Source organism: Theropithecus gelada, chromosome 17 (genome assembly GCF_003255815.1).
Source record: "Theropithecus gelada isolate Dixy chromosome 17, Tgel_1.0, whole genome shotgun sequence".
Lineage (NCBI taxonomy): Eukaryota > Metazoa > Chordata > Mammalia > Primates > Cercopithecidae > Theropithecus > Theropithecus gelada.
This window is the reverse complement of record NC_037685.1, coordinates 79,009,120-79,027,700: the sequence shown is the minus strand read 5'-3', so window position 1 is coordinate 79,027,700 and position 18,581 is coordinate 79,009,120. Positions and strand designations below refer to the sequence as shown.

Genomic DNA, 18,581 nt, shown 5'->3' with positions numbered 1-18,581 from the left:
TATATTTCTTTCATTAAATATGACTGAAATAAATAATGTCAAGAGGTATTTCAGAACATTACAGATAATTGTTGGGATTTCCAGGTTTCGAAGATTGTTCTTGTAGGATAAAGGATCTTGTGAATTAAGCCAAAAACTAAGTTTGATATAGTTGAAGAATAAATCACATTTTTTTTTATGTTGTTTAAATTAGGCAACAGCTGTTTACCAAGCAAAGGAGAAACTCAAGTCAATAGAAAAAGCAAGAAAAGGTTAGTATGGGAAGACTGAATGACTTGAGAAGTTAAGGTTCTGTTTTCAAGAGACCAATGCAAGAGGATACTACTGATAATCATTTGCTGCTGTTGAAAGGATTCAATAAATTTTTATTGTAAAGTGTGTTATGTTCTAGCATTGTGCTAGGTGTTGTGAGGGAGGTAGAAGTATCACATCCTTTTTCAGATTATAAAAAGCAATTAATACAAGGCAGTTTATGGCTGTGTGCCCAAATGTGCAGTAAAAACAGTGAGTTTATAAAATTGGTGGGAGAGGGAAAGAGAATTACAGGTTAGAAGTGGAATTTGTACCAAGTCTTGAAGGCTAGGACAGAGAGAGTGAAAGGACATCCATTGGACAGCTGAGCTGGGACTGAAACATCATGAAGTCAGAGCCAGATGTACATGAAGTCAGAGCCAGTTATAGTCTTGGCAGGTAAGCACGTTTGGTGGTGCAGAGGCCCACATGCCTTTCTGGCCTGCTGTCCCTCTTTCAAAGGCTTCTGTTACAGATCTTACGTGACTTTTTAGTTTGCCATACTAAAGGTCAGAATTGTAATTACAACTTTGGTTACTTGCCTTTAATGATTTGTACATATGATTTTACATTTATTCATCTGAGATTTATTGTCTAACTGTCCTCTTTTTTGGGAACCTACCTTTTTATTGTTGCATATGAAAAATAGCTAATATTCTTCTGAGAGTTAGGTTAGGCTTCTATAGCAACAAACAAATCTCTAGGAGAGATGACTGAGGCTGGCTATTGACTTCTAGACCGTAGTGTGATTTTGTTTTTAATCTTCAAAAATTTTACATGCACTTTGTTAGGTTGAAACAGTATCTAAAGTTTGTAAAATGAAGTGTGTGGTTCTCACTTCTCAGAGGTAACTATTAATGTTTGGTATATGTCCTTCTAGATTTTTTTTCTAGATCTGTGAGTATGTATATAATAAAAATACAAATACACATATGTACATGTATTTTAAACAATCAGGTCATATCGTACATATTATTTAGCAGTGTTTTGTTTACCTAGTGAGTACATTGTAGACATCTTTCTACTTAGGTCTACTTAAGAGCCTTAGGGCATATTGATCAAACAGAGTGATGTGAACTGTCTGCTCTGATTTCATAGCTTGGATGTCTTTGAGAAATAAAACACTATTTTCTCTATTTTATTTGTGCTCACTATTGCTTTCAGAAGAGTAATAGTATTTAACGGTAGTTAATAATTGAGATTATTGAGTGCTGTCATGCTAATCTCCAAAATTTGTTTATGTCAGCTAATGTTTCTGGATTAGGGTCCTGTTTTTGGAGATTTTAAGTTTATACTAAATATGTAGATATTGTTAAGGAAGGCGGGTGACTGAGATTATTTTATTTTCAGGTAATTTAAAATTAAATATGATGGGTAACTGATAGATACATTTCTAAACTTGTATGTTTGTTAGACTACAGGTTATACTATCCTCTTAACTCTTTCAGGTGCTATCTCCTCTGAAGAAATAATTAAGTATGCACATAGGATCAGTGCAAGTAATGCTGTATGTGCTCCACTGACCTGGGTTCCAGGTAAACATACTCCTGTTTTATCCTAGATATATGTGATTTTGAAAATTCTTAGGTGACTGTGTACACACATAGATTTAATTTAGAATGTATGTATCCTTAGAAACCTCTGCCACATATTTTCACATCTTTAATGGTTTATAAGTAATGATATAGGCCATGGGTTTTATAAATTTTGTTTTCTATGAAGCCATTATTGCTAGGGACTATGTTTCTTTCCTCTTTTGAAATAATAATTTGATTTTGTTTTTAAAGTACAAGATAATGTGATGCTTCTAAAGCTTTGGATTTATATCCCATTATATCAGGGCTGGCCAGAAGCCAACTCTTTAGAGCCATTAGGATTTCCACAAAGGTTCCAGCCTGAGAAAGACAGTTCCAGTTATCTTAGATGCTAAAGACAAAGTGCTGTGTACCCAACAGTGAACACACAGGCTTGGAAAGAGCTAGGATAATTAGACAGCAAAAGAAAATATTAGGCTGCAACTATAATGACAGTGGATGAAACATAAAACAGGAGACGTAAGGTAGCAGCCTTATTGGAGGAAGGGGAAATATTAATAGTTGTCTCCACTTCAGTAACTCCTGAAGGTGCTGTGTTACCATGCTGAAAGCACTAAGGGTGACTATAATTTTGGGGATGAGTAATCTGCAGTTGGTGAGATGTGCCCAAAAAGTCAGTCCAGATCTGGTCATGTTTTTGTCAACCACGTACTGCTGTTTAGTGTGCTTTCATGTTTGGGATGAACATTACCTGCTCCTGCTATTTCGCCACTTATAGGAATTAGTTTCCGAATGACCAGATCAAAGAGGTTGGTTAGAAAAAGGTTTCATCTTAGACAAGTTGGCATGAGGAAAAAAAAGTAAAACAAAAAGGTGAAAATTAAAAAAAAAAAGTTTTAAATTGAGACAGCCCTTCTATTAAACATTCCAGTCCTTTCCGTCTTATAACTGTCATAATTTTTTTCTCCCTTCTAGCATATATCATTGTCATTTTCTTGCTAGAAAATACAGTTAAGTTTGAATAATTGAGATTATGATAATTTTCTTAAGTTGTCATCCAGAATGTTTACAAAAAAAGACTTCTCATTTTTTTAAAGTATAGAAAATAGTATATTCTTGGGAAGATTCAGAAAAATTAAAATGCATGTATTTTTAAAAGTAATATGCTATTAATAACAATTTATAAGGTGACTTTTCTCTTTCTTTCTTTCTTTTTTTTTTTTTTTGAGACGGAGTCTTGATCTGTTGCCCAGGCTGGAGTGCAGTGGCGTGATCTCAGCTCACTGCAACCTCTGCCTCGCAGGTTCAAGCGATTCTCCTGCCTCAGCCCCCAGAGTAGCTGGGATTATAGGTGCGTGCCACCATGCACGAATAATTTTCATATTTTTAGTAGAGACGGGGCTTTACCATGTTGGCCAGGCTGGTTTTGAACTCCTTTCTTCAGATGATCTGCCCACCTCGGCCTCCCAAAGTGCTGGGATTACAGGTGTGAGCCACCGCACCCGGCCAGATGACTTTTATATTTCAAAATTGAAAATGTAGCCTGAACTTTTCAGTGTGAACCAAGGAAAATGAGTATGTCAAAGAACATACTAAAATCTTTTAAAATATGATTGAATTAAATGTAGTCTTCATTGTTTTAGGGGACCCCCGGAGACCCTACCCAACTGATTTAGAGATGAGAAGTGGGTTACTGGGTCAGATGAACAATCCTTCCACTAATGGTGTGAATGGCCATTTACCAGGAGATGCACTCGCAGCAGGAAGATTGCCAGGTAATGTTAAGCCAAAGAGTGTTTTCAAACAGATAAAGGTTTTCCAGAGATGACAAGTTGGAATATCTTGCGGTAAAGCAAGTTTGAGATTCCCGACACAATTTTTTTTTTTTTTAATTTGAGACAGTCTCACTGTGTCGCCCAGGCTGGAGTGCGTTGGCCCAGTCTCGGCTCCTGGGTTCAAGTGATTCTTGTGCCTCAGCCTCCTGTGTAGCTGGGATTACAGGCATGTGCCACCACGCCTGGCTAATTTTTGTATTTTTAGTGGATATGGAGTTTTGCCCTGTTGGCCAGGCTGGTCTCGAACTCCTGACCCCAAGTGATCGCCTGCCTCAGCCTCCCAAAGTACTGGAATTACAGGTGTGAGCCAGTGTGCCCGGCTCTCAAACCCAGTTCATTGTAATAGCTAGATTCTTTGCCAGTTTATTCTATTCTCTAAAGATTCTCCTTGAGGGAGGTATGAAATTAGAATAAGCTGCCTTTCTCTTATTTGTAAATATTACACTGTCTTCCTCAGGCATTAGGCCTCTCTTTTAAAATTATTGCTCTAAACATAGGTTTTTTATAATTGTGAAACACGCTATGTAAATAGAGTAAGATAGTTTATGGAATAAAGTGAACACACCCCTGAACAACCCCCAGGTTGACAAAATGAATAACAATACCTTTTTATAAACTTTTATAACTTTATAAAATAGTATTTTTGTGAGATCCATTTCATTCTGAGCTTCAGTTTTCCTCAAGTTTTTCATAGGTTTGTGCTGTTTTTATATATATTTATTTTATATTATTCCTCATCTTTTATAGTTTATAGGTGACTTTTATTTTGATGTGGTAGAACATTGGGAAGTAGAAAAAGGCATTTTAAAAAGGGAAAAAAAATACCCTTTCTGAGGCAGTCACTTTAAAATATTTTAGCCTGTTTCCTTTTTTCCGCTATACATTTTTTGCTGAATGTTACATCATAAGACTGTCACTGTGTCATTCATAATGCTTTGTATGCATCATTTTTGTTAGCTACCTAAAGTATAATCTGGGGAACTCACTGTGATATCCTTGGATATCACCTCATATTTCTCATGTTTTAAAACTACAGGAAAAACAGAATATGGGGAGTCATTGCCACATTTTTGGACCAAGGAAGGGACAGACCTAGAAACAGTCCTCCCTAGCCCCATTCCAAGGCCAATACTCGTATCATGGTGCTGTCATTGGAGAGGGTGTAGTGTAGTTGTGGCCCACTCCACGGCAGAGAAGTTAGATGAGGCGTCAGAGGCCAGAACTGGCAAGCAGGAAATTACCCACTGGGGTTCCAGGGAGACTTGCTGGGAAGCTGCCCTTTGGGATTGTGGTGAAACCTGCTAGGAAACCACCTTTAGAGATGCCACTGAAAGTTGCTGTGGTGAACACCACTTAATGTCTTGCACACCAACCAGGCATCACAGCAGTAAAGGAAACAAAAACACCCGATCCAGGAAGTGAAACTTGTTTGCCTATGCCCTCTACTGACAAAACTTAATTGTGGCAGCTGGCAAAGGAGAAACGGTTTCAGGGGCCAGAGAGAAGGGTAGATTTGAAGCTAACTGGCGTACCTTTCTGGTTAATACCATAACTCTTTATAATACCATAACACTTTAAAAATCTGCCTTCTTTCTTTGAGTCTTGAACTGTACCTGTTGATGGGCTCTGTCCCTTTGCTTCAGAAATACAGACTTTTAATGTGACTTGGGCACTTTTTTATAAGGTATTTCATATGCATACATTGCTAATCAACCTCTCTTTGATGAGAGTCATTTACAATAGCAGTTCCTCTATCAAGAAATCATACAAATCTATTATAATACTAAAGTACCTATTACCTGTTTATAATACGTAGAATAATCTGCATAACCTAGTATAAGTAATTATATATTATATATACATATAATAGATACAGGAAAAATTTGTAATTATAAATGTCTTACAAAAGAAAAATTTATGTCAACTGACTATTTGAATAGTTTCTTAGAGTAGTATGATTTAAAAAAAAAAATCCCCAGTTGCTAAAATATCACACTTTTCCTTGATAAATTTGATTTTTATTAATTTGGCCAAATGTATATTTTTTTCCTAGTCTTAAAAAAATTGGCACAATAGCTTATGCCTGTAATCCCAACACTTTGGGAGGCTGAGGTAGGAGGATAGCTTGAGCCCAGGAGTTGGAGACCAGCCTAGGTAACATAGTGAGACCTCATCTCTACAAAAACTTTAAAAAGTACTCAGGCATGGTGGTGCATACCTATAACCCAGTTACCCAGGAGGCTGAGGCAGGAGGATTGCAGCCTAGGTCGGGGCTGCAGTGATGTGTTCGTGCCACTGCACTCGAGCCTGGGTGACAGAATGAGACTCTGTCTCAAAAAAAGAGAGAAAAGTAAAATTTTTAAAAATAAACTTCAAATTGTTTGCATAAAGGAAAAAGTAAGAACTAGATTAATTACAAATAGAGCTGTTCTTATCTATGCTTCTTTTTTTCTCCAGATGTCCTTGCTCCACAGTATCCATGGCAGTCAAATGACATGTCGATGAATATGTTACCACCAAATCATAGTAGTGACTTTTTGTTGGAACCTCCTGGGCATAATAAAGAAAATGAAGATGATGTAGAGATTATGTCAACGGACTCCTCAAGCAGTAGTAGTGAGTCTGATTGAAAAACCGTAAAAGACAATATACAGAATTGAATACTGTAGAATTCCATTTCTTTAACAGTAGCAGGGAAATGTAAACCACGGGTGACAAAGAATAACCAGGTAAATACTGGCTTTGGTAGAATTGTGCATCCATTGAAAGTCAAAGTGAACTTTCTTTTTAAAGCCAAAGATTATAGTTTTAGTTTTAAGCCACTAGGTAGATATTTAGGGGAATAGTCAACATTTACTGTTGAAAAGAGAAAGCAGTTGCTATGTGCTGTCTTACCCTGTTCTGTTCCAGTTTTGCTGGATTTGTACATAGCTGTTCTAGAAATAGAGTTGAGGGAAGTGATCCACGTACATATCACTAATAGGTTTCTTGGAATTACTTAGAAAAGCATTTTTAAGCTGGCAGTGGATGACTGAATAGGCATCATATTTCTTTTTGTGTGTCATTTAAAAGTAACAAAAACTCCCATTTGACAGTAAAGGCTCTTGGCTTCTGTTGGAGGAATGGGAAATTGTCTCAATTTGTACATTTGTAATTATTGTAATTTTTGTAAATAAATTTGTTTGTACATTGTATGCTTTTTTTTTTTTTTAGTTTAAATATACTGTCAGTGTAGATAGGAAATTATTTCTGTAACTCCAGTTGCATTTTATAATACTTGAGAGACTAATTGAATTGAAACCTATCACAAGTAATAGGTTTCTCAAAGGCCCACATTCCTATTAGAAGAAATAATTTTTTTTTTTAATAATTGAAAATCTTACCACAGCCTTGTCTGATTTTAAGAATAGATTGTGTGAAAAGATTTAGAATGGAAAGCAACCATTTCTTCCCTTCACCTTCCTCCTCTTGCAGTTCCTCAGGAGTCACTTTTCACCACTTCTAATTTCTGGTAGTAACCTCTGTATTTAAGAAATATGCTTATAGAACTATTTCTTGATGTATCAGTTTTAGACAATGTATCGTCTGATTTCAAAGGTAATACAACATTTAATGTGAAACATTTAGCGAATACAGTAAAGCACAAAGGAGAAAATAAAATTGTTAGCATTCTACCCAGAGATAATATCAATTCGTATTTTAGTGTAGATTTTTTTAAAGTTCACATATACTCTTTTTTGTAAAATGAGAATATTTCCTGAGATACTGCTGTATTTTTCAATTGCTAATCTGTATTCTTCAAATGAACTGAGAATTCCATTTTTCCATCATTTTTTCCTTTTGATTATTTTTGATCTCTAGAAAAATTGGAAAATAAGAGATTAATCTTACATTTTCACCATCTAGAATTAAGAACATATAATGTTTGAATGTCTTTCCCCCCAGGGTTATTTTTATGAATGGACTAACACAATATCTAATTTTAACCTTTCCTTGTCCGTATACTAAGAATATTGATCCATGTGGATACATTCTTGAAAGATTTACTTTAATGGCTAAAATTTTATTGTGGTATGTGCCATAATGTAACTGCTTATTTTTATTACCAAATATTTAGGATAAATTCAAAAGGATTGTGTTTTTCAAATTCTTAATACTGTATTAGTTTTCAGTTGCTGCCAAAACAAATTACCACAAACTTGGCTCGAAACAACACAAATTTATCTTAGTTTTGTACCTCACAAATGCAAAGTGGATCTCATCTAAAATCAAGGTGTGGGCAGGGCTGCATTCCTTCCTGGAGGCCACAGGGGAGAATGTTCCCTGAGTCTTTCAGGTTTTACAGGCCGCCCTTGCTCCTGCTCCAGGCCCCTGGTTGGTGAGTGTTTCTCATTCCGCATTAGTGTGATGCTCTTCTGCCTACCTTTCCCATATTTAAAGGATCGTGTGATCATTCTGGGCCCACTGGATAACCCAGGATAATCTTATTTAAAGTCAGATGATTAGCACCCTTTATCCTGTTTGCAACCTTAATTCTTCCTTGCCATCTAACAAAACAACATTCATAGGTTCTATAGATTGGGATATAGACATCTTTGGGGAAAGGGGGTCATTATCCTGCCTATCAGAAATAATCCAAACTTTTCCCCTGAAAACTACACAAATGTACATTCCATCAGCTTTACAGAAAGACTGAGACTTAACTATACAAAGTACTAAGTCAGATATCATAAGTCTATATAATAGATTTCTGAAATTTTTTTTTAAGTTTTTTTGTGTGTGTCTCAGTAGATTCCCTTAGAATAACTGCCTCTGGAAATGATTTCTCTATAAAAGGTCATAAACTCAAATTTATCTTCAGAAACGAGGCCACTAACACAAATGTAGGGAGTGGCTAGATACTACTTAACAGGGAGTGGTAGAAATTTTGGCCAAAACTAGGCATTTAAAATTAGATTATATAAACTGTGGGACAAATCTAGCCCCAAAGTGCCTGTTTTTTGTTTTTTGTTTTTTCCCCCAGAGATGAGGTCTTACTGTGTTGCCCAGGCTGTTCTTGAACTCATGGCCTCAGGCAGTCCTCCTGCCTCACCCTCTCAAAGTTCTGGGATTACAGGCCACCATGCTGGGCTCACAAGTACCAGTTTTTGATATTGGTATAACTTTGTGCAGTTGTTGCTTTGGGAAGCTAGAGTAAGATCTGCCTAAGAATTATGTATTCTGAGGTTGTGAGTGGACAAATCCATGCCCCTCAGCTGCATCAGCAGTTATTTTTAGGTGCTAAAGGGAAACACCTTGAGGCTAAAAACGAAGGGTAGAGGAAGAAAAACATTTGCACACTTCTGTGGGCAGATTTCTAAATTTGTTTATAGGAAGTTATTGTCTTGTATTTGATTCTCCAGTGTCCCCTTTACGGAAATCTGTAGGCTGTTTATTCTTCCCTACTGATAAGTATAACTTTTTTTTTTTTTTTGAGATGGAGTCTTGCTTTGTCACCCAGGCTGGAATGCAGTGGCACCATCTTGGCTCACTGCAAGCTCCACCTCCCGGGTTCACGCCATTCTCCTGTCTCAGCCTCCCGAGTAGCTGGGACTACAGGCACCCGCCACCACACCTGGCTAATTTTTTGTATTTTTAGTAGAGCTGGGGTTTCACCGTGTTAGCCAGGATGGTCTCGATCTCCTGACCTCATGATCTGCCCGCCTCGGCCTCCCAAAGTGCTGGGATTGCGAGCGTGAGCCACCGTGCCTAGAGATAAGTACAACTTTTAACTCTGGGAATATCAGTCGGCTTTTTGAAATGATCTTGGTGCTAGAAAGACTTGTAACTGTTTAAGGGCCTCTCTTCACTCATCTTCCTAAACTTCTGCCATACTTGTGACATGTGAAATGCATGGGTGTTCTAAGTAGGTTTCTGCTTTCTCAGCATAGTGCCTGGCACTCTGTAAGCCCCCAATAAATAATAATTGCAAGAATGAATCTCAGCGCGGTGCAGTGGCTCACACCTGTAATCCCAGCACTTTCGGACGCCAAGATGGGCCGATTGCTTGAGTCGAGGTGTTTGGGACCAGCCTGGGCAACATGGCGAAACTCCATCTCTACAAGAAATGCAAAAATTAGCCAGGCATGGTGGTACACGCCTATAGTGCCAGCTTACTAGGGGAGACTGAGGTGGGAGGATCGCTTGAGCCCGGGAGCTGTGATCGTGCCACTGCATTCTAGCATGGGTGACAGAGTAAGACCATCTCTCAAAAAAAGAATAAATTTCAATTTATATCCCTGGAGGACTGGCTTGAAGATATTAAAGAAAACTGTAAGGGCCCCCTTTACACCTCTTGTTTAAAGCCAGAATCTACTTAATGCTAGACCCTTGCGGGGTGCCCTACCTGTATCTCCTCTAACTGTATAGCCAGTACAAAGAATTAACCCCCAATAGCTCACAGGAAGAAGAGAGAATAACAAATTACATTGTATAAAGAGGGATTTCTGAGCCAATCGATGTTATTTCATTATAAACTGAGTGTTAGATGATAACGAAATTTTGTGAGCAGTTAAACAATGGCAGTGTAGTTCTTTAGAGCTATGTCTGCATATTGAGGTGAACCGTAAGGGTGAAATGGGGTGATGTCAAGGATTGTCTTTAAGATACCAATGGGAATGGTAGAGAAAGAATCTATGAAAAGCTACTCTTTAAGAACAATGAGAACAACGAATATGTTAAAATGAACTCCAGAATTCAGGAAATTAACCAAAGGCAATGTGGGAAGTTTTACTCAAGAAAACCACCTGAATATCAGTGAGAACAGCCTGCTTTGTAGCGTTTCCACTTACCCTAATTTCATCTCCTCCCAAACTTTGTGTTAGCCTTGACCACCAACAGTGCGGCAATCCCAGGGAAAACCAGCAGCCACTGGAGGGTGTAGAAAGGCTCTGAAGCTCCCTCAAAACACCATCTGCTGAGAATTGTCGTTATTTGACCTGACAGTTCTGTGTGGCATTTTTCTAGAAACCCCATTCACAATGTTGCAGAATTTTGCTCCTTCAGCTAAAATTGGAATCTTGTCACCAGGAATATCTGGGCATGCAGACACATTGAAGGGTGAGTACAGCAGGATTGTATTGGGTAAAAAGGAAAAAAGAAACCTCAGCAAAGCAAGATGGAGCCCTGTTCATAGGCCCCAATCCCACAGATCGATTGTCAGGTCAGTCACCACACAAGCTGAAGAGAGCAGGCTCCTCCCTTGTATAAGGCACAAATTCACCGGGGCTCCACCCCCTTTTCCCCCAGTGCGCATGTCCGACTCCAGTCTTTTGTGGGCATGCCCAGACAAGCCCTGGACAGGTTCCCTCACAAAAACATGTGATATAAACACTTGTGGGCGAGGCGAACGTTCTCAAGGGACCCCTTTTTTATCTGCCTAGGCATTTAGCTGTCTTATTCCACCCCGCAAAGAAGGACATCTAACTGCTGTTAGGATAAGGATAAGGATGAAGATCCAGCTTTACTGCTTCCTGCTGACAGGAAGTGCTGTTTTGGGGAAATGGCAGTCAAATTTCCCTCAGAGGCCTACCTAAGGGTCCCTGGCAAAAGGGGCCATCCTCCGAGGCTCCTTTGCATGACCATTTGGAATTTGATGGCCCAAAGGCTAGAAGAGACAAACTGGGTTATTGGAAAAACATATCAAAACAAAGGAAGGCCGTGGGTAAGGACAGCTCAAAAATCCCGAGGCCTTCTACCGGTTTGCACAGGGAGAAAGAGGCCAAAAGCTCCACTGGTAAAAGACCTTTTACCCCTTTGCCAGCATGTCAGGCTTCTGGGTTCCCGTCCCCTAAGCCCAATCCTAAGCCAAACAGTCTAAGGTTTGGGAAATTAATTCTTCCCAGTTTGGAGGATGCATTTGAGGAGAGTGTCCCATAGTATGGAGACATAATTGCCTATTAGTGAAGAGAGGACAGGAGGAAAAAAGAAAAAAGATGTTTCCACACCTTATAATCTTTTTCTAAAGACTTATCTTACTGTTCTTGCACACGTCTCATGTAAATCTATTTCCAGTAGTTTCAATTACATGTTATAATGGTAACTCCTAGCAATTTGTGACTAATGTAAAACGTGGTAAGTTGTTTTAATTATGTGCTAGGTACAGCCAAGGTTTGACTCCTTCCAGCATAATTAAGGTTGTGGTTAATTCAATATGTCCCCAGGCCTTACCGATTGTGAAGCAGGCAAGTCAAACAGTTCTCAAAAACCACAAAAGCAGTTTATTACCTTAAAACTTTTAGCAAACTTAGTATCTAACCTGCATAATTTAGTCCACCTATTTACATTTTGATGACATCTGCATTTTACCAATAATCTTTAAGACTTTTTATTTCTCAAAGATTAAAGTCATGTGAACTGAAAGATACCACACCTTTTAACCTCCCTTTTACAAAATATTTGATTCAAGCGCTTATCCTTCTTTAAGTTAATTAGAGCTCTTTTTTATAGATGTCACATACACACAACACATATATAACTACACAGACAGGCGGAAGGAAACCCAGCAGCCCTAAGATTTTTCATTTGCCAATCTCCTAATTGGATTATTGGCCTCCAGGTGGAGCCCTTTAAGAGACAGCGCTAGAAAAACAAGCAGCTTTTAAGGCCTAATAAACAGTCATAGGTGGGGCAAAAACAGATTTTGAGAGGGATCTATCCACTTTTAATTCCTAGTGTTCCATGAGAACAGGTTTCTTCCCAAAATGGAGTCAGTGGTGCCTTCTCTGTTTTTCCCAAAGAGTCCCATGTCCCCAGGAGTTATCTTAGGGCTTCTCATGCATGCATTTAGAGTGACAAGGCAAAATGAAGAAAAATAATTTGGTCGATTGAGAAAAAACCCTTTTTCCAGCAAAACAAGATCCAAGAAAAGAAAAACATAAAGACCCTTTAAATACACTTATAACTTAGATATCCACATTTAATTAACCTGAGTGCTCTTTACTAAAATCCTTATCCCTTGTTATCTGACTTTAGCCACACCAAGTGGCCATATTATTTGCTTTCAAACTTTACTAGAGGCTCAGAGAAAGGAAAATCCAAGTTCATGAGAGGAAGCGAATCAACAAATAGCAAAGGTTGCAGATATCAAACCAGAAAAGATTCCCTAAGCCAGGATTGAACCCAGCTGCCATTGTAAAATGGTGGGGCTAAACAAAACATTGCCACCTTGGGTCATGCTCCCAAGGATGTAAAACAAGATGGAGGCCTGCAGCAAAGTTTGCTACTGACTACAGAAAGGCATGCAAAGCACACCAGATTGGCTACAGCTTAAGACCAACCTCACAAATCCTTTTTCATAATGAAAACTTTACAGAGAATATAAACAGTGATCCTTATCATTTCTGGCCTAGTGAAATGTCTTTTAAAAAGAAAAAAAAAACAAAACTCTTACTTAAAAGTTAACTGCTAACAGGGTAGAGAAAAGGAAAAAAAGTTTGAAGTGCAGAGTTAGAAAGACACCTGGAGGAAGAACCTCTTATTATGCAAATAGATTCCTCCAACCGGGAGAGAAACTTAAGACGGGAGCAGGGGAGCTGCCAGTTTGCCCGTCCATCCGGAAAAAGAAGGAAAAAGCTGACATTCCCAACCCCTGGGAGCAACAGTGGTTGGGAGGGGAGGGAGTCATGATTTCCTCTACCTTCAGAAGTTCGAGGACAAAAAGGCTTAGAAGTAAAAGGAAAAAAGATTGGTTTGCATCTTACCCTTCCTCAAGTCTTCCATCTACATCTGGGTGCCAAAATGTCGCAGAATTTTGCTCCTTAGTTCAGATAAAGCCAGAATCTCATCACACGACCAGGATAATTTAGGCACGTGGACACATTGAAGGGTGAGTAGAGCAGCATTTTATTGGGTGAAAGGGAAAAAAGGAATAAAATTGAGCAAAACTAAATGTAGTCCTGGTAACAGGCCCCCCACCTCACAGATTGATTCCCAGGTCCCCATACACGCTGAAGAGAGGCAGCTCCTCCCATGCGTAAGGGGCGAATTCCCTATGGCTCCACCTACTTCTCCCCCATATGCATATCAGGCTTCAGTCAGCTGTGGGCATGCCCAGACAAGCCCTGGGCAGGTCCCCTCCTCTGCACAAAAGCATCTGATGTAAACACTTGTGGGGCAGGTTGAAGATTCTCTGGGGACCCTTACTTATCTGCCTAGGCATTTGACTGTCTCAGTAAGGTTTGTCTTTATTTGACCTGACTGAGCGCTCTCTCATTGTGAACAGTGTTTTCTCTGGGTGCATTTGTCAAAAACAGTCAGTGACAAAAGTTTAATATCATAGCTGCCTGAGGCTGCAATAACAACTGAAGCAAACAAACAGCTGACTAAAAACTTAAAAAGGAAAATTTGGGAAAGAAGATCTCCACATTGGGCTTTGAAAAGCTCTGACATATTCCTGGAAATCTAGAAGGCGACATGCATGCTCAGTGTTGCATGTATGCCCAGGCAATACCTAAGATGGCCCTAATCTGTCACCTCTGACCTTGAGGCTTCGTGCAAGCAGGGAGTGAAGGCGCGGTAGAGTTGTAAACTGCCTGCAAAAGCATTGAAAGTGTGCTTCAACATGCACATAGAGCTCACTTGGCAAAGGCCAGGAGACTTACTTGTTAGAGGCATTTATGGAAACCTCTGTCTAATCATAAGCTAACCACTAAACAGTAAAACTTCAAGGATTATACATGATATATTGCAGATGACATGATTTTGCATATAGAAAGCCATAAGAAATCCACTAAAAAACTATCAGGATCAATAAGTAAAATCAGTGAGATTGCAGAATACAAGATCAACATACAACACTGCATTTCTATACAATAGCAAAGAATAATCTGAAAAAAAACAATAATTCAATTTGCCATAGCATAAAAAAGAGCAACACATTAAAGAATACATTGAACAAAAGGAGTGTAAGACTTACATTATAAACTATAAAACATCACTGATATACCCAAAAGAATTGAAGGCAAGGACTTGAACAGATATTTGTACACTCATGCTCATAACAGCATCATTTATAATAGCCAAAAGGTAGAAGCAACCCATGTCCATTGACAGATGAATCAATTTTAAACATGTGGTATGTCCACACAATGGAATATCATTCAGCCTTAAAATGGTAGGAAATTCTGACACTTGTTGCAATATAGATGCACCTTGAGGACATGATGCTAAGTGAAATAAGCCAGTCACAAAGGGACAAATACTGTATGATTTCACTTATATGAGGTACCTAGAGTAGCCAAACTCACTTATAGTGACAGAAAGTAGAAAGGTGTTTGCCAGCGGAAGTGAGGATGGGAGATGGAGAAATTGTAACTCTCATATATTGCTGGTATAAAATGTGACAACCACTTTGATAATCCCTCAAATTTTTTGACAATCCCTCAAAAGCTAAACACAAGGGCGGGTGTGGTGGCTCATACCTGTAATCCCAGCACTTTAAGAAGCCAAGTGGACCACTTGAGGCCAGGAGTTTGAGACCAGCCTGGCCAACGTGGCAAAACCTTGTCTCTAATAAAAATACAGAAATAAAATTAGCCAGATGTGGTGATGCACGTCTGTAATCCCAGCTACTCAGGTGGCTAAGGCACGAGAATTGCTTGAACTCAGGAGGTGGAGGTTACTGCGAGCCAAGATCATGCCACTGCACTCCAGCCTGGATAACAGAGCAAGACTCTGTCTCAAAGAAATATATAAAAAAGATAAAGACAGTTAAACTTTATGACCCAGCAATTCCACTTCTTAATTTATATACCCAAGAGAATTGAAAACACATCTGTGCAAAAACTTGTACACAAGTATTTTTAGAAGCATTATTCATAATAGTCAATAGCAGAAACCACCAAAGTGTTCAACTAATGAGTGGGTTAATAAAATGTGATATGTTCATGTAATGGAATATGTTTCAGCTATAAAAAGGAAAAAAGTACTGATATATGCTACAACATGAATGAACCTTGAAGAAAATAGATACTAAGTGGAAGAAGCCAGACACAAAGCCACATATGGTGTGGTTCCACCTGTATGAAATGTCCAGAATAGACAAATCTTCAGAGACAGAAAGTAGACGAGTGGTTTCCAAAGGGATGGGGGAGGGAGCAATGGGGAGTGACTAGTAGGTGCTGGGTTTCTTTTCAGTGCAATGAAAATGTTCTGAAATTAGATGATGGTTCTTGAATAACTCTAAATGTACTAAAAACTACTGAATTGTACACTTTAAAGGGTAAATTTTATGGTGTGTGAATTATATCTCAATGAAAAAGTATAATATGAATTTGAAATATGTCAATGTAGGGAAACAACTTAAAAAATTTGTCTTTCAACTTCTGCAATTTCCCAGGAGCAAAATTGTTTTCTTAGATTGGTAACTTGAAATAATATAGGGCATAGAGTCAGTATTATAGTTTGGAATTCTGACAGTGTAAATATTTTATCTCAGTTTAGTTCAGTTTCTTTACCTATGTATGTATACCAATATACATAAATTAAGTCATCCCGTAGTGTCTATTATGCAGTGAATAAAATAAAATGTTGATGGGCCGGGCATGGTGGCTCATGCCTGTATTCCCAGCACTTTGGGTGGCCGAAGTGGGTGGATCACCTGAGGTCAGGAGTTCGAGACCAGCCTGGCCAACATGGTGAAACCCTGTCTCTACTAAAAATACAAAAATTAGCTGGGTGTGGTGGTGTGTGCCTGTAGTCCCAGCTACTTGGGAGACTGAGGCAGGAGAATTGCTTGAACCCGGGAGGCGCAGGTTTCAGTGAGCTGAGATCGCTCCACTGCACTCCAGCCTGGCCACAGAGCGAGATTCCATCTAAAAATAAATAAGTAAAATGTTGTTGAATAAAAAAACAGATACTACAGCTAAGGAAAAAAGGGGGCATGGAGACAAGGAAGCAAATATGGTGAAATCATGGTACTTGTTGAACGGTGATAGGTGTGTGGGGGGAGTTCATTGTCCTATTTTCTATTTCCTCTGGTATGTTTTAAATTTTTCATGTAAAAAAAAATTCCTTTGTTCTCCACATCAAAAGTATTCCCCCAATACCCTGTTTTAAAATGCCAGGGAATGGAAAAGTTTGGGTACTCTCTAAAGATGTCCTTGATGCTGCCAGAATTCCAATTCCAGGATGATAGATGTGGAAGGAGTGTGTGGGACCTCACTGTAGTGAATATTTATTCACTCTGTTGCAGTACTTTGAACACAGCTGTGAGATTTAGGCCATCTGGATTAGTTTGCTAGGGCTGCCATAACAAGATATAGTGATTTTGGCTTGCCTATGGCCACCTGCTTGCTGAATCTTCCTGTGGCGTTTTCTCTGCTCATGCATCCCTGGTGTCACATGTGTCCAGATTTTCTCTTCTTCTAAGGACACCAGTCAGAATGGATGAATTTTAACTTAAACTGCCTCTTTAAAGGCCCTATCTCCAAATACAGTCACATTCTGAAGTACTGGGGGTTAGGGCTTCAGCACATGAATGTGGGACACTAGAGTGATTCAAGAACCTGTTCCTCACCATCTGAATGGGAATGTTGTGTGAGACCCTGTGCACATTTGAGCACTGGAGCCCAGAAGCCTTTAAGGACCTTTCTTAGTCATTGCCATTCACTATCCCAGAATCTTAGCATGTCTTTCCCCTAGGCTTTTTATTTATAAGCCAACATAGGCAAAGATAACAACAAAGAAACCCAAACCGAAAAAAACAGGTAGAACTAAGAATACATAGATTACTTCTAAGAAGCATTAATGGGGAGTGAATTTAAAAAAAGAAACGGGAATTTCACATGTGCCTCTAAGAAATCAAATTGCTATGTACATGTTCATGTACATTTATATATATAGCTCCATAACCCCTCATCCAAAACCTTTGATTCTAAATGTATTTCAGAATTTGAAATTCTTTTTTTGCATTTTGGAAGGTTAAACAGGATTTATATACCACGTGTTATACGTCCCCATTAAAGCCAGAAGCAGCACCTTATAAGTCAAACAAGCATATGAAAATTTATTTGGCAAAAACATACATACTCCATGACCCAACCTTTTCACTCCTAGGTTTATATTTTTCCAACAGAAATAAGCACACACGCACATGTAAAACACATGTGCACATTATGGCAGCTTTATTTGTAATAGCCCTGAATTAGAAACAACGCAAGTGAACATCAACATTAGGTAAATTTTGGTATAAACAATGGAATACTGTGAATTACAGCCATACACAGATAAATATCTCAAAAACAATGTTGACTGAAAGATACCAGACACAAAAATATATAATGTATGATTCCACTTAGACCAAATTAAAAACAAACTAATCTATGAGATGGTGGTAATAGTGGTTATCTTCATGAGGGGATACTTTTGGGGTGATGGTAAAACAGTTCTTGATCTCGGTGGTGGTTGTATAGGTGTGTTCATTTTGTAAAAAGTTCATGGAAAGCCTATGTGCATGCTATACCTGAATTTAAAAGTTAAAAAAAAAAAATGCTGCCATTTAATTTTCTATCATCTTGTTTCTATAATCCATTCGAATCTTTCAAATAGATTCGAATATTTATGGAGCCCTACTAATACGCCAGGGACTACACTAGACATTAAAGATACCAAAAGAGCCTTATTTATTTGTTTGTTTGTTTGTTTGTTTGTTGAGATAGGGGCTCACTCTGTCACCCAGGCTAGAGTGCAGTGGCATGATCTTGGCTCACTGCAGCCTCGACCTCCTGGGCTCAAGTGATCCTCCCACCTCAGCCTCTTGAATAACTGCCACTACAGATGTGTGCCACCATGCCCAACTAATTTTTGTATTTTTTTGGTAGAGATGGAGTTTCACCATGTTGGCCAGACTGGTTCCGAACTCCTGACCTCAAGTGATCCACCC

The 18,581-nt window shown here is 38.7% G+C and overlaps 1 protein-coding gene and 1 long non-coding RNA gene across 5 annotated transcripts in view; one reads left to right on the top strand and one right to left on the bottom strand.

The window, feature by feature from the left end:
- The window catches only part of MED4 (mediator complex subunit 4), a 31,566-nt gene extending 12,985 nt beyond the window's left edge, over nucleotides 1-18,581 (top strand). For 2 of the 4 annotated variants that reach the window (XM_025364285.1, XM_025364284.1), the window contains exons 4-7: nucleotides 194-251; nucleotides 1,740-1,826; nucleotides 3,470-3,601; nucleotides 6,119-7,352. In XM_025364285.1, coding sequence (XP_025220070.1) covers nucleotides 194-251; nucleotides 1,740-1,826; nucleotides 3,470-3,601; nucleotides 6,119-6,291 — 450 coding nt within the window. In that variant the 3' untranslated portion in view covers nucleotides 6,292-7,352. Of the gene's footprint in view, nucleotides 1-193; nucleotides 252-1,739; nucleotides 1,827-3,469; nucleotides 3,602-6,118; nucleotides 7,353-9,302; nucleotides 9,407-18,521 lie in introns of those variants that run through there. The other 2 variants (XM_025364283.1, XM_025364282.1) reach the window with 2 other exon arrangements.
- On the bottom strand, nucleotides 3,453-6,293 carry LOC112610780. Its single transcript, XR_003116486.1, has 3 exons — nucleotides 6,079-6,293; nucleotides 5,880-5,988; nucleotides 3,453-3,667 (listed from the first exon to the last, which is right to left on the bottom strand). It is a non-coding gene; the product is annotated as an uncharacterized LOC112610780 (long non-coding RNA).